Raw genomic sequence first — 15,510 nt, 5'->3', positions numbered from 1 at the left:
TAAAAAAACACCATCCGAGCGTGGCCGTCTGCCAGCCTCGTCTGGCACCTGTGTCGGTGGCACATAAAAAACACCATCCGAGCGTGGCCGTCTGCCAGCCTCGTCTGGCACCTGTGTCGGTGGCACATAAAATCACCCACTACACTCTCGGAGTGGTTGGCGTTAGGAAGGGCATCCAGCTGTAGAAACACTGCCACATCTGACTGGCCTGGTGCAGCCTTCGGGCTTCCCAGACCCCAGTTGAACCGTCCAACCCATGCTAGCATGGAAAGCGGACGTTAAACGATGATGATGATGATGATGATGATATATATCTTTTTATCTAGTTTCAGCTCACAAGCTGTGGCCATGCTGGGGCACCACCATTTGGTGTTGCTACATGATTTTACTTACGAATGCTTTTTAGCAATTGCCATTTGGTGCATGAGAGAGTTCGATGCAGCTGCCCTCATCTGCACCACCTGCCGTGAAGTTGGTTCATCTGGGATACCTGACAAGAAGAGATCCAGTTTCATTTTAAAGACATCTGCATCTATCCCATGCAGGTCTCTTAGGTTCTTCAGGAGGATATTGAAGAGCTGTGGACCTCGGAAGCCCAGGCTATCACAGTATCTTGTCCTACATCTTGATGGCAAATTTGGAGTCCTTGGCACTATGCAGTGGCGCCCAGTTCTGGCATTTGTGTAACTCTCGATGTCAAAGTTTGGGACAAATCCTTCTAGGATCTTCCAGATGTATATTATGGCATATCTTTCTCACCTATGCTCTAAGGAATAGCGTCTCAATCTCTTGAGTCTTTCCCAATAGCTTATATTCTGCACAGAGGCTATCTTCTTCGTGTAGCTTCATTGGATCGCCTCAAGTTCTGTGATTAACTTGACACTGGATGGTGACCATAGTTGAGAGCAATAGTCAAAGTGGCTTAGGACAAGTGTCCTCCAGAAGACCATGGTTTCCTGGTCTCTTGTTCTGAAGGTTCTAAGAATCCATCCGGTCAGCCACCTACATTTCATTGCCAATTTAGCAACATGCACATGATAGGTTGCATCATCACTCATGTAAATACCCAGGTCTCGCACTGATTGTGCCTCTGGGATTGCAGTCCCTCCAGGTCCAGTGTATTTATTGGGTATTGCATTTAGTTTTGCGTGCTGATAGCATAGAGCTTGAAACTTTTCAGCATTGAACTGCATGCTATTCTTTTCAGCCCACTTGTATATTTTGTCCATATATATATATATATATATATACAGGGGTTGGACAAAATAATGGAAACACCTTAAAATTTCAAACAAATTTATTTTAATATGGGGTAGGACCGCTTTTGGCAGTAATTACAGCTTGAATTCTATGAATTTGAATTGTTTCCAAAGGAATTTTTGTCCATTCTGCAGCTAAAACAGTCTCCAGTTCTTGTGGTGATGATGGTGGAGGATATCGACTCCTTACTTGTTTTTCTAAAATGTATCATAAATGTTCAATAATATTGAGATCTGGGGACTGTGGTGGCCAGATAAGATGTTCAAGTTTCACTAGAATGTTCCTTATGCCATTCAGTAACAACTTTAGCTGTGTGAATTGGTGCATTATCACCCTGAAAGATTGTGTTTCCCTCTAGAAACAGTTCTGCAACCATAGGATGAATTTGATCAGATAAAATGCTTAAATAGTCTTGACTATTAATTCTGCCATGAAGGGAAACCAATAGCACTTCAACAATATATCATAAAATTTACTATTAACATAGAAATGGCACAATTCCATACTTACTTGATAAATCTCTGTAAAGATTCAGAAGTTAAGATGTTGTCAATTAAATATATAGTTTTTAATCCTTCATAATATTTGTTCATAAAAAATGTCTACAGAAACAAAATAGCAAAGTTTTTTACAAAATTGTGTGAATTAATGAAGATAATAAGCAAAATATTTAGCATAAATCAAAATACCTGCATGTGTATGTGTGTATGTGTGTATACACATAAGCTGAAGCACAGATTGCTACTAGTCTAAAGGCACTGCTTTTGCTACCATTCATATCCAGGACTACTGATTTACCTTTTGGTTGATTGTACCTCGAGATCTAAAGGTTCTTGATCTCAACAGATCACAAGATGAGAATATCTCTTAGTTGTTGAAAATGCACGAGTGTATGTGGCCCATCCTAAAGAGCCTGGTCTAATCGATGACTGCTATATTTAAGTTTACCAAACTGAGGTTGATGATCAAATGACATTGCTTCCAATCTGACCCCAAACCATGCACATTTGAACACAAGGTTCTGAGAATAGCCATGTGTGTCAGAGAGGTCATTTGCCTTGGTTCTCAAATAAATGAGTTAGCCCAGATTTCTCATTGGTTAAGAGAAAAATTTTGAAAGGCCTTTGTAAAGAGTTTCCTATTGGGATTTTTCCTTCTAAAAATCTTCGAAAAAGAAATTTCCCCTTTAATTCTCTGTATACAGTTCTAAATTTAAGAGGTGAGGAATTATGTACATTATTTACACTATTTACATTTGATGGATATTCGTCCTCATCTTGTTTGTTGTTATGACATTTCAGCTGTTATACCCAAAATCAAAATACAATTAGACTCTTTCAGACAGGAATCTAACAATGAAATTAGACTCAACCAGACCCAGTTGGTCTTATCCAGTACTTATATTCTAACTCTTTCCTGTAAAAGGGGGTTGATATTTTGTTAAAATCCACAGAGCTGAAGGTGACTGTATGGTTTTCAGCCTACCACCATCACAACAACAACAATAATGATGACATTTCTAACTTAAGCACGATGTCAGCACTTGTGAGGTGAGAAGGCTAGTTAATTACATCATCTCTAGTATTTGACAGGTACTTTATTTTATTAACCCTAAAAGGATGGCAGGTAAAGTTGACCTTTGCTGAATTTGATTCAGAACATAAAGAGCTAGAACACATACTGCAAAGCAATGGGCCACACAGACACAACACCACATGAGAGTACCATACAAAATAGAAACAGAATACACTTACCAAGGTACATGTATTTTCATATGACATAGGATAGTTCCAAATATAGAGATGGTTTAAATAATGGTAGTGGACACTTCTTAATGCAGCAATGAGGGGTTCAAAGAGTACACGAGGTTGGGTCAGGGATTGCTCGATGATTATCTAAAATTTCCAAAACATTGCCAAAGAAGTCGTTAGTAATCTTTTAATGCACATTATCTACAAACGCATATTATTCATTCAAAGCACTCTCACCTGAACACCACTATGGGTATTTGGGGTGAAAAGTGGCACATTGCTATACTCTCTGAATACCAACAAATTAAATCATCAGCTTTGAGCAATAATAAACAAACTCTGCTGTCTCCCATTTGTACATCAAAGTATTTGTGTGTGTGTGTGTATGTTTAAAAATTAAAAATTTAAGAAAATCTCCCTGATAACTCACAGTATTTGATAAAAAAAAATTTCAGTTTAAAAGTTAGTAAATCTAAACAAAAAAAAATCATTAAAAACCCCAGGTAAATACAAACTTGATAAAGGAGGATTCTGTACATAAGCACACCTGCTGTCTTCAGTTTTACAAACTTGTGTTTGTACAGCTTATTTGATTTTTTTAATAAAATGATTTTATTTTATATTTTTAATTAAAAAATGTTTTTCATATGCATATATATGTATATATATATATGCGTGTGTGTGTGTTTGTGTGTCTGTGTTTGTCCCCTAGCATTGCTTGACAGCCGATGCTGGTGTGTTTATGTCCCCGTTACTTAGCGGTTCGGCAAAAGAGACCGATAGAATAAGTACTGGGCTTACAAAAGAATAAGTCCTGGGGTCGAGTTGCTCGACTAAAGGCGGCACTCCAGCATGGCCGCACTCAAATGACTGAAACAAGTAAAAGAAAAAGAAAGAATATCGTCATCATTTTATGCCAACATTTTTTTTTTAACCAAGTGGATGGTTCTCACAGTATCTTCCGTCAAGACACTGTCCTTTGTCATCTGACATATACAATAGAGAAAATTGCTGATCTGTCGTTTATGTACATTTTCTGTATTTTTTGATAACATTCTTTTTTTTTTTTACCAACCATAATTGACTGTATTCTATCACACCACCAGCACTAAAGGGTCTGTTTGTGACAGAACTGAAGAGACCCCACTTCCTTGTATCAGCTCTTATTCAAAGTTGCTATCATGTTATACACATTGACTATACTCTTTTTTAAGGAGACCACATTCCCATTCATTCCTTTTCTTTGGCAAGGCTTATGCAGCTCTGTGTCCGTCTTCTCAGTGACTGGGTGCACTTTATTGTGTCACTAGCACTAGAGAAGTTATTATTATTATTATTATTATTATTATTTTATTGACCCCGTCCGGTGGCATGTAAAAAGCACCATCCGATCGTGGCAGTTTGCCAGATCCATCTGGCACCTGTGCTGGTGGCACGTAAAAAGCACCCACTACACTCACGGAGTGGTTGGTGTTAGGAAGGGCATCCAGCCGTAGAAACATTGCCAGATCAAGATTGAACCGTCCAACCCATGCCAGCATGGAAAGCGGACGTTAAATGATGATGATGATGATGATGATGATGGCCCCAAATGAGTGAAAGGCAAAGTCATCCTTGATGGAATTTGAACTTAAGATGTGAAGACATAAAATGCAGCTAAACATTTGACCTGGTTTGCTAACAATTCTACCAGTTTATTACCTTTCACTCAATTCTATAAATTAATTTAAAATTCTATTATATGTTGCTTTTGACAATTTGGTGCACTTGTAAAGTGATTTTAGCCAAGCAGATAATACTTATTTTTTTGTGATAATTTTCCTGTTTCAGTATAGCACTGCTTCCACATCTATTTTTTAAATACTATTTTGCATTGATTATCCATCTGAGTTCTTAGAGATGGTTCTTCAATACTGATAGAATCTGATATCAGACTGTTAACCTAGTCTCAACAGTCTAAAACTGTTTATTTTCTAATCAATAAAATTACTAAAAAGGAGTTATGTTATAAATTAAATTAATGTGTGATATGTTGTAATGGAGTGTATATTTCATAGTGAATTGTTGTTGAAATGACAGCTCAAGTTTTCCCTTCACTTTCTCATTTTTGCACAAAGAATAAGAGTAACACAATGTTATATTCTCCAGTTCTCACAGCAAATAAAAAAGTTTATTCTTCTGAACTTGATTGATTTGCCAGATTCTGAAGAGTCCAAGAAGCCATTTCAATATTATTAAGTAACATTAGGGTAACAAACTGACAGAATCATTAGCATGCTGACATTTCTTCTGATGAGTTTAAATTCTGCTGACGTCAACTTTGCCTTTCATCCTTTTGAAGTTGATAAAATAAATGTCACAGGGATCAATGTAATTGACTTAACCACTACCCCCAAAATGCTGGCCTTGTGCCAAAATTAGAAACCAATATCATTAACATTAGGGAATGTAAAGATGTTTATATTCTTTTAAAAAAAATTTTAATTTAAAGAATAAAAAAGTACAACTATTTATGCTTCATAATAATTCCTCGTTACTTAAGTTGAATTTAGTTAAAGTTTCAATGAAATTAGTGTAACAATTTAATTATGAAATGCTTTCATTATTGTATATTTTTGTTCTTTAAATTATTATTATTGAATACTTTTCTTTAAATATATAGAAATAGAGATGAACATATATAATTATTATCACATGTATTGGAGTATTATTTTACAAACCAGTCAGAATTTTGTCAAAGCAGCAAATTCTCATGCATCCATACAATGTATTGAATCTTTTTGATTTCATGCAAATGAAAAATTGAAGTCGATCTAATGGTATAACAGAAGTATTGGATCTTTTCGGTTTGAACGGCAGTTTTTAACATAATTTCTAGGAAATTAAAAAATGTTAAACTTCGTATACTGGTAGAATGTGTTTATAAAACATCTTTTTCTCTTGGCTTTATTGAGAAAATTCTATAGTTTGTAAGATATTTGTTGTTTTTTGTCTTCAATTTCTGCAATTTCAACCAATCAGTGACATCTATTGAATTAAAAAGCATTCTGTGCCGTATGAATATGACCCTCGTTTAAGAAACAGATTGGGTTTATTTACATTTCTGAAGAAAAAAGATACCCTTCCCCCACCCCTAACCCTAACCGTAAAAGAAATTGAAATGCAATAGATTGATTCTAGGGTCATAATTATGGGTGACAATTTCATATGACACCACTTATGACACCCAACCAAAAAGATCCAAAGTATTTTATAGTTATTTGAAAGAATTTGAGTGGAGCTGGTGCAATACGACACATAAAAACAGAGGTGGTTGAGTATTTGATAACATTATTATTGCTATTTGTAAGCAAAGCGTTTTTCAATAGTGTATTTATATCACTGATTAGCTGTTTAGAAATTAAAAATATAGTTGTTTTTTTTTTATAACATAAAACTTATTTTAATATTGGCTGGTTTCGTAATAGGTTAATTTCTGACATATTCATTGCTACAAAGCTGTCATAAACACTCAACTCTTTAGCATATATGTTAAAAGAAGTAAGTATACTCAATGTTGAAAGTTCTTTTTATAATTAATTTCGTAGCTAATATCTCCATCAATGTTTGAAGTGGTGGTGATAAATTATTGCCAAAATTAGAATTTTTCATACAGAGCTAATGTTTAAAATTTCTACAGCTCAGAGATTTCATCAAAATTTTGATGGCTCGTCACTGAACACATGTATTTGTAGATTCTTTTGATTAAAGGCATGAAATCATGAATATACATGTAGGGTTCCTTACAAATGTTTTGTTTGGATTTTCATCAAAAGTAAGAGATACTAGGAATATTAAGATTCACTGAGGACCATGGATGATTTTAAAGCTTTGGGTTTGTATACTGCAGTATTTTTGGTGGATGAATGCACATATTTAAGGCTAAATTAAGAGATCAAAAGGTTGCCAAAAGATCCATCTCCGATAGATCCATTTAGGATCCTTCAGTGTAAATCCATGCTTTATGGTCCTCAAGCATAAACCTTATGTTACCAAGTTCCCAAAACCCATTTCTACTACAGTATTTCATTAAGATTTTAGCTTTGATAAGCTAAAAAGAAAGAGGTTTTTAATTATTTAATTAACTGATGACAAGTTTCGATGGTAGACATAATTTATCTCAGATTGACACCATCAGCTGACTCAGGTTCTTTTAGCAGAGTTCTCTGACCAGACCTCGAGAGGATGACACTGATACTGTAGTAGTGTATCAAGATATAAACTTATGGTTTCTTCTTTTATCAATATCCTCACAAATCTTGAAAGCCAAGAAAAAGTCATGCTCATCCTCCTCTAAGCCATAACAAACAACTCAAACTCTAAAACTTGGTTAAGGTACAGAGAATATAGTTATATAACCAATTCATTGCTTAATAACACGCATCAGTATAAGCCGTATAACTTATGTTAATAATGACTACTTAATGAAATTGTACTAACATCTAAATAACATGGCTGTGCACAAGATCTTGTCATTGAATCGCATATCACTTGCTAGTGTGAGCTGACTATTAAATTCTCACCAAAATACTAAAACCATGTTCCAAGCATTATTGAAATATGTTTGAAGAAAATTCTGATTTTTGTGTATGCACGTACGGATAAAAACATATACGAGGAAAGATGAGACAGTGAGAGATTTCCTTACATATGTATGAGACACGATCCAATTCTTGCTATACACATTCACACAATGTCAAAAGTAGTGAAAGATCCATAAAATTTAACCTTTTTCAGGAGAGAGTTTTCTTTGATGCAACTGTGTGTTGCCATTTTTATCCATGGGCATACTGCAGACTTAGTATCTGCACAATATTTGGTATATACTTTCAGAAATTTTTTCATAATAACATTGTTTATCAACTTTTGTTGGGATTTGATCTTTTCAGGTTTCTTCTTGCCATCAGTTATTGCACTCGATTTTTTGGGACTTATTGCTTTCTTTTTTTTTATTTTGTAATTCATTTTATACTTCAAAATTTCCTGCAACTATACAAACATAACATCGATACATTGCATACGCATCATGTAATGATAACAATGATTTCTAGAATAAGTACAAAGTCTCATATTTTGACAAAGAGCATAGTCATTAAATTAATTGTAGTACTTAGCTAGTACTTACTTTATCAAAGTTGACTGGCCGAATTTGAACTAAGAGTGGAAAAGAAAATAACTAAATACTGCAAGATATTTTGTCTAGTGCTCTCATAACTCTGCCAAGTTTTCTAAGAGAGAAGTTCACTGAATAAAGCCATGTAACAATAACAAAAGAATTCTAGAGACACACCGATAAGGCTTAATTCAAAAGAAAGTCTCCTAGTTGCCAAGATAAGATTATTATTGCAAACAAGAGTTTATTGCATGTTGCCAAGGTAAGGTAATAGGCAATAAACTCCTGGTACTTATGTTATTGCAATCAGTTTAACCTTTAATTGTTCATTTATGATGTAGGTGTAGAATTCATTTCCTGTTGGACAGACTGAAGCAAGCAAAATTAACCATAGAGTAAAGGAGTGAAGCACTAAAGACAGAGAAAGGAAAGCACCAGTCATTTACAATGACAATTAGACTGTAGGGAATATGACCATACATAAGGAGTTGATGACAAATGTCTCCTTTTTAATGCCGCATGGTCACCCTAACAAAATAGAAGAAGCAGAATACATGGTATAAAAAATAAGTGCCAAAGGGAATAATGAGGATGACAACCGTTCTGCTGTTTGAGAGAGAAGACTTTATTTACAGATGTGTACAGTAGGATAAAGTATGGGTGCTAGCAGAGTGGAGTGTCTGTGTGCATGCAACAAGTGTTTGTGTCTGTGTGTTTGACAGAAGTACAAACAAGGTGTGTGCAGAATACAATGCAGAGCAGAGAAGAAAAGAGTTTGTCATGGTATTTTAGACAAGATGGAGTTAATTTACCAGTTCGTAATAAGGTACACAATAATAATAGTGCTGTAACAGGATGTTGGGGTCACGAGGCAGAATGCCGGTTGAACACATGTCGTGTAGTGGTTGTGGCTTCAATGCTGTGCCAGGTTTCTTGATACAGGAATCTCTCAGGCTGACTGTGCTGTTTACCTTGGTAAATATTCACAACAGCGTGGAGTTTAAACCTGAGCGAGTGCTGTGTACGTATTTAAAGTCAACGGTGGTGATGGTGATGGTGGTGGAGACGTCCTACATTGCTGGTGTATATTAGCGTCGTCTGTCGCTGGAACTGGAAATGTTTGAGTCGCTCTACGGTCAGAGGCTAGTCCTGAAAAGGACTAAAGCCAAAGACGGTGTTGCTGGAACATGGTTGAGTAGCTCTGTGGTCAGAGGTTAGTCCTGAAAGGACTGGAACCAAAGACCTGGTATCGTGAATGCTGGGGCGTTATAAAGCCTGAGGTAGGCTCAAACAAGGCATAAGAAAAACAGTGTCATGGGACCTTATCCGAAGGCTGTGATTGGTTGGATTACACACTGACGTGAAATAAGTCAAGAGACAAATTGCGCCAATGTCAACCAATCAGAGCAGTGGACACAACAGGGTCAAAATAGCCGTAGATGGTTGTTATCTAACACGGGATCATTTCTAATATATCTCTCAAACAGTGAAGATATCAGCTACAAGACTGAAATATGATCGATCTTTTCTAGCTTCTTTACTTTTAACAATGAAGAAGGGGAAAAGACATTTAGTAATGAATAGAGGAAAAACCTTTCCGGTGTTCACATTTTTATTCTGGGAGTTCTAGAACGATCGAGTGTTAGTTCTCTCTTCTTTCCCCCATCCCCGGTATTTATTCACCTCCTTTCATAGTTCTTCGTGTCTTTTAGTTGGTGGGGAAAAACTTTGTTTTTTTTTTCAGGCACATTTTCTCTACAAACTACAAACAAGCCTCACTCCCTTCTGTTTTTTTTTTTATTACAAAAACTAATGCAAATTATATATATATATGGAAAAAAAGTAAAGGTAGAAAATACTAAAATAATTTTATAAAAAACATTTCAGTACTGGTTTCAGTCATTGAGACTTTTTCAATAGTAAATTTGGAAAACAATTAAATTTTGGAAAAATTAAATGAAAAGTACTTTAGATACAAGGAAAATGTGGACCCTCAAGACTAAAATAATACCTGTTGTCGTAGGTGCAAAAAAGAGCTTATTCCTACCTAACTCAGATACCAGGAAGCCCCAAAATGGCAGAAATTCAAAAGAGAGTGTTCATTGGAACTACCGATATCCTATGTAAAGTACTGTCTATGTAATCTCAAATTTTAAAACAAACTTATAATTTTCTTATGTTTTCTCAAACATTCTCTAGAATAATACTATGTATCTACAGAATAATACTATATGCCAAGTGATGAAATGATGAAGGCAACTGAACCTGAATCCAAATATAAATATCTGGGAATACTTGAGGCAGATGGAACCAAACGCAATGATATGGAAGAAAAAACAAAGAAAAAGTACCTGTAGTGAGTGAGAAAAATATTGGATCTTTTCCTTTTGAACGGCAGATGTCAACACAATTTCTAATTAACTAAACACTTTTAAACTTCGTATACTGGTAGAATGCATTTATAAAACATCATTTTCTCTTGGTTTTATTGAGAAAATTCTATAGTTTGTAAGATATTTCATCTGAAAATCTGAGCATTTCGGCAATTTTAACCAATCGATTACCTCCATTCAACTAAAATCATTTGCTGCATCTAAAACTGAGACAACATCCTGTAACTAACCCTAAACCTCCCCCTAACCCTAATTTTTTTTTCTTAATTGTTAAATTAATTTAATTCCATTGCTTTAGTTTTTTTTTACACGCGTAACAATTAAATTAATTTAACAATTAAGAAACAAAAATTTAGGGTTAGGGTTAGTTACAGGATGTATTATTCTGTAGACACTTGCTCATTCCTAAGGTTGGACCTCCAATTTGTAGCCAAAGCTTGGTCTTGCACTGCTAGTACAGTGCTCTCAGACTCTTTTTTCAGTATTCCTTTCTTCAGCCAATCCCACCTATGTTTACCGGCAACTTCACTTTACATGGAATTGTATAATCCCCTGTTGTGTAATGCTTCTTCATGTCCTTTTTTGTACTTCTTGCTTTGTTGTACTCTTTTTCTGTTTTCAATACTCCTTCATTCCTAACTGATATTAGCAAGGTTTCATTATTTTTGAATAGGTACCAGACTAATTTTGATATGTATGTAGTCTTCCACACTTAATCCATTTGCTCTCTTCATGTATAAGTGATCAGTGTCTGCATGTGGATGATGGGCTCCATGCATTGCTAGGGGCTTTCTTGTCTTTCTGTCCAACTCCTTTAGCTCTTCTGTTGTCCACTTCAGAATTCCAGTGCCATACTGAACTACTGCGACTCTGCTTGAGTTTATTGCTGCTGTTTGTGGCATGAGCTTTGAAACAAATATTTTGGATCTTTTCTTTTTGAACGGCAGACAATTTCTAGTTAACTAAACACTTTAAAACTTCGTAAACTGGTAGAATGTGTCAAAATAAAACATTTTTTTCTCTTGGCTTTCTTGAGAAAATTGTAATTTGTTTGTTTAACGTAGTTTAATTTTTCGAATTTTAACCAATCCTATGCTCTCTTTTGAGCTAAAATCATTTTGCTTGCTGTATCACTTTCCTTCCTCAATCCTACATGTTCATCTTGTAAATGTTCTTCAACCACATTCTTCAGGTAAGGAGCATTTCACCAGGGATAGAGAGTAGGGTTATTCCATGCTAGGCAAGCTGACAGAAACATTAGCACGCTGGGCGAAATGCTTAGCGGTATTTCGTCTGCGTTACGTTGTGAGTTCAAATTCCGCCGAGGTTGACTTTGCCTTTCATCCTTTCGGGGTTGATAAATTAAGTACCAGTTATGCACTGGGATCGATGTAATCGACTTAATACCTATGTCTGTCCTTGTTTGTCACCTCTGTGTTTAGCCCCTTGTGGGTAATAAAGAAATAGGTTATTCCATGCTAGTAGTTGCAGTTACTATGATCGTTTTTCATAGGTAAAATTAGTATCACTCCATCATCCCAGGCTTCAACAACTTCTTCATACCATATTTCTTATTTAGCTTGAACAAAGATATCACAACCCTTCTTCAGTGATATGTCCTCCATGCTTAAGCAGTTACCTTATCTAACCCAGCTGCCTTGTTTTTCTTAGGGTGATATACAGCTTTAGGCACCATTCAAGTGTGATCGTTACCAGCATCGCCTTACTGGCATGTGTAAAAACATTTGAGCGAGGTCGTTGCCAGTACCACCTGACTGGTCCCCGTGCAGGTGGCATGTAAAAAGCACCCACTACACTCTCGGAGTGGTTGGCATTAGGAAGGGCATCCAGCTGTAGAAACTCTGCCAGATCAAGATTGAAGCCTGGTGCAGCCATCTGGTTCGCCAGACCTCAGTCAAATCGTCCAACCCATGCTAGCATGGAAAGCGGACGTTAAACGATCATGATGATGATTTGTTCATCTGTCACCTGCAGATGACCTACCAAAGGTCTCATGGGTGAAGTTGAAGAGATCAACAGTTTCTTTAGTTCAGTATTTCTTAAATGTTCCACCCACCTTGTTGGTTGTTCCTCATTCTTTGCCAACATCTGACCACCCTTACTCTTATTTGGCACTCACGAACCACCTCTTGTTTCTATCAGTCAGCTTTTACATGATTTATTTACAGACACCTGACATCAGATGTAAGGGACCTGCAGGACCCCTCAGTAGCTTTGCTTGGTTAAGGATTTCTAGAAATTACCCATAGTAGCCCTGCTCCTGAAAGTCCTTCCGGCATAGTGAGTACCTGACTGTATTCAAAACGTCAAGCACCCAGTCTTGGTCTCTCTTTGACCCAGGACAGTAAGTTCTATCAAGAGACAATCTATGGAAAGACATGCCTTACAAATGGAAACCACACTTGCTTACCCAGGAAGCTCTATAGTGGTGCCGTCTCAGTATGTCTGTGCATTAACAGTCATGGCATACTGAGACCACCTTACAGAAGGTATTGGCAGCATAAACATCACTTGATCAATAGAATGCATCATTTTCAAAGGTAAAAGAACACTCCAATCTGGTCAGCCAGAAATTTGTGATGTTATTACGCAGATATGTGAAGGAGTCAATGATTTCCAGAGACTGTCCCACCGACCAGAATTGTTGCTGCTGTGCTTCCTCAATAATCATCATATTCATGCTTTTGTTGAGAATGGGGGTTGTCGATATGGTGCTGAAATGTCTCAGATCATTGGTGAAGTCAAGGTCTGTGAGTAAATCACATTGATCAGGCAGTTATAATAGAGGCAATGAAGTTATTTACTACCTCTGCTCAATCCTTTGGGAATAATTTCCTGTTGACTCATTTCTGGATGCCATTATAATCACTACTACAATCTTATAATTATTCTACTTGTCACTCCGTTACTTAGCCCGTCTGTAAGGCTTCGACGTGATTAATTGACGGCGGAGGAATGGGAGGGTGGGTGAGGAGGTGGGAGGGGAGGAGGATGGAGTGGGGATGGTGAGGTGAAATCTGTAAATTTTTTTTAAAATGGGTTTTTTTTACCTCCGTTACTTAGTCCGTTTGTAATGCTTTCACACGATTAGTAGAAGGGAAAGACGAAGAGCGAAAGAAAAAGGAGAGAGAAAAAGAGAGTAAGGCGCAGAGTGAGAGAGAAAGAGGGAGAGTGTTGTGTATTAAGTCTATAAGCTTATGCATAGAGTATATAAAGTGTATATATAAAGTGCATTAAGTAATCATTGTATACGAATTTCCTTCACTTTTCAATGATTAGCAGATGAGCAACTATTTTTTTATACAAACAAGCTACGCTTTCAGGTTTTTTAGATAAAGTTTTCAGAAATAAGCCAATAAGTTTACCCTTTTATTGAAATATTCACGGGTTCCGCTAGTTATCATCATCTAACCCCCCACCATTATCACATGTAACTTACCTGTCTCCCTCAAAACTATTTCCATCACAAGCACCATAATCATATTATTCACTGCTATCAAGAGTAGACGGAGAAATTTGCTTAAGTTTTATGGGTAGGCGAGAAGGTGGACGAAAGTCGGTTCGGACAAGATATCACGCAGTAATTTGTTACGTTCCGACAAGTCCGTTAAAGTCGACTTGGTTATTCGTTCTTCCAAATTCAATAAAATGAAATATTAGACAAGTGCTGAGGCTGATGTAATCGAGTCCCCTTTCCCCCCATATTTCTGGCCTTGTACCAATGTAAGAAATTATTATTATTCCTGAACATCTTAGCACAATAAGATTAGCAGAAAGGTTACAGCGTCGGTAAAATGTTTTGCGATATTTCTTCCGACGCTTTATGTTCAGAGATCAAATCCCGTCGGGGTTGCTTTGCAACCCTCTGAGATCAATAGAATAAAAGTATCAGTAAAGTACTGGGGTCGACTGTATCAACTGACCCTCTCCCACGAAAACTGATGGCCTTATGCTTAAGTTAGAATCAATTATTATCGAAAAGTAAACAATCGAATGTAAGCAATAACAAATATATACTGGCTATTTAGTATTCTCTGTTAAAAAAAATATATATATCTTTTTGTTATCTAAAAATACGTGTCAGTAAATTGCAATTCTAATACCTCAAGACCAGCTGAGCGTCCAGTGTTGTTGAAATCCTTGTTTTAACCTAAGTTGACGCTATTTCATAACCATGACAACGTGCCAAAAGAACGATTTAAAGGGAGGTAAGTTACAGACTATAGCGGGAGATGTGTTAACTGTGTCATGGTGAACTGATGTAGCCACAATCAAAGATACAAGAGATGGATGGGGCCTGTGGGCAGGATGTTTTGTTGTGAGATTTGTATGCCAAATAGTCAAAGGGGGATCTTTTCGGTTTGAACGGCAGTTTTTTCTAGCGGTGTCATATGAAATTGTCACTCATAATTATGACCTTAGTATCGATCTATTGCATTTCAATCTGTTTTAGGGTTAGGGTTAGGGTGGGGGAAGGGGCGAAGTTTCGCATGTCGTAGCACAGATTTCCGTCGATTTCCGTAAAAAACTTTTATTTTTTTACATAAGTAATGAGAGCGAAAGAGACTAAGAGGAAGCGATTTTATGACGAGAAGGTTTCTCTTTGAAATCGGCCTGTGTGTGTTTGATGGGGTGTGGGAGACAGACAGTATGTTGTGTAAGTGAAGTGCTTCTGTTAGTGTGTGTGAAGAGACAGAGAGAGTAATGTGTGAAAGAGAGAGATAACTGATTTTTTACTCGGTGTATGTGTATATGTATGTATGCATGTATGTGTGTGTGTGTGTATGTATCTATGTATATGTGTGTGTGTAAGTATGTGTGTGTGTATGTATGTATGTATGGCCGATTCATCGTAATTTTTTACTCGGTGTATGTGTATATGTATGTCTGCATGTATGTGTGTGTGTGTCTGTATGTATGTATGTGTGTATGT

At 36.5% G+C, this 15,510-nt stretch overlaps 1 protein-coding gene across 3 annotated transcripts in view; it reads right to left on the bottom strand.

Annotated features, from left to right (window-relative positions):
- The window catches only part of LOC115209065, a 72,535-nt gene extending 57,769 nt beyond the window's left edge, over positions 1-14,766 (bottom strand). For 2 of the 3 annotated variants that reach the window (XR_004998163.1, XM_036500909.1), the window contains exons 1-4: positions 14,681-14,751; positions 7,779-8,039; positions 3,015-3,155; positions 1,771-1,862 (exon numbers count right to left, since the gene is read on the bottom strand). Coding sequence is in view for 2 of the 3 variants with exons in the window: in XM_036500909.1 (XP_036356802.1) it covers positions 1,771-1,862; positions 3,015-3,155; positions 7,779-8,015 (470 nt within the window). In the remaining variant the exon portion in view is untranslated. Of the gene's footprint in view, positions 1-1,770; positions 1,863-3,014; positions 3,156-7,778; positions 8,040-14,680 lie in introns of all 3 variants that reach the window. The other variant, XM_036500910.1, reaches the window with a different exon arrangement.
- Positions 14,767-15,510: the final 744 nt, after the last annotated feature.

Source organism: Octopus sinensis, linkage group LG3, assembly GCF_006345805.1.
Source record: "Octopus sinensis linkage group LG3, ASM634580v1, whole genome shotgun sequence".
NCBI lineage: Eukaryota > Metazoa > Mollusca > Cephalopoda > Octopoda > Octopodidae > Octopus > Octopus sinensis.
This window is presented reverse-complemented; position numbering and strand designations above follow the sequence as displayed.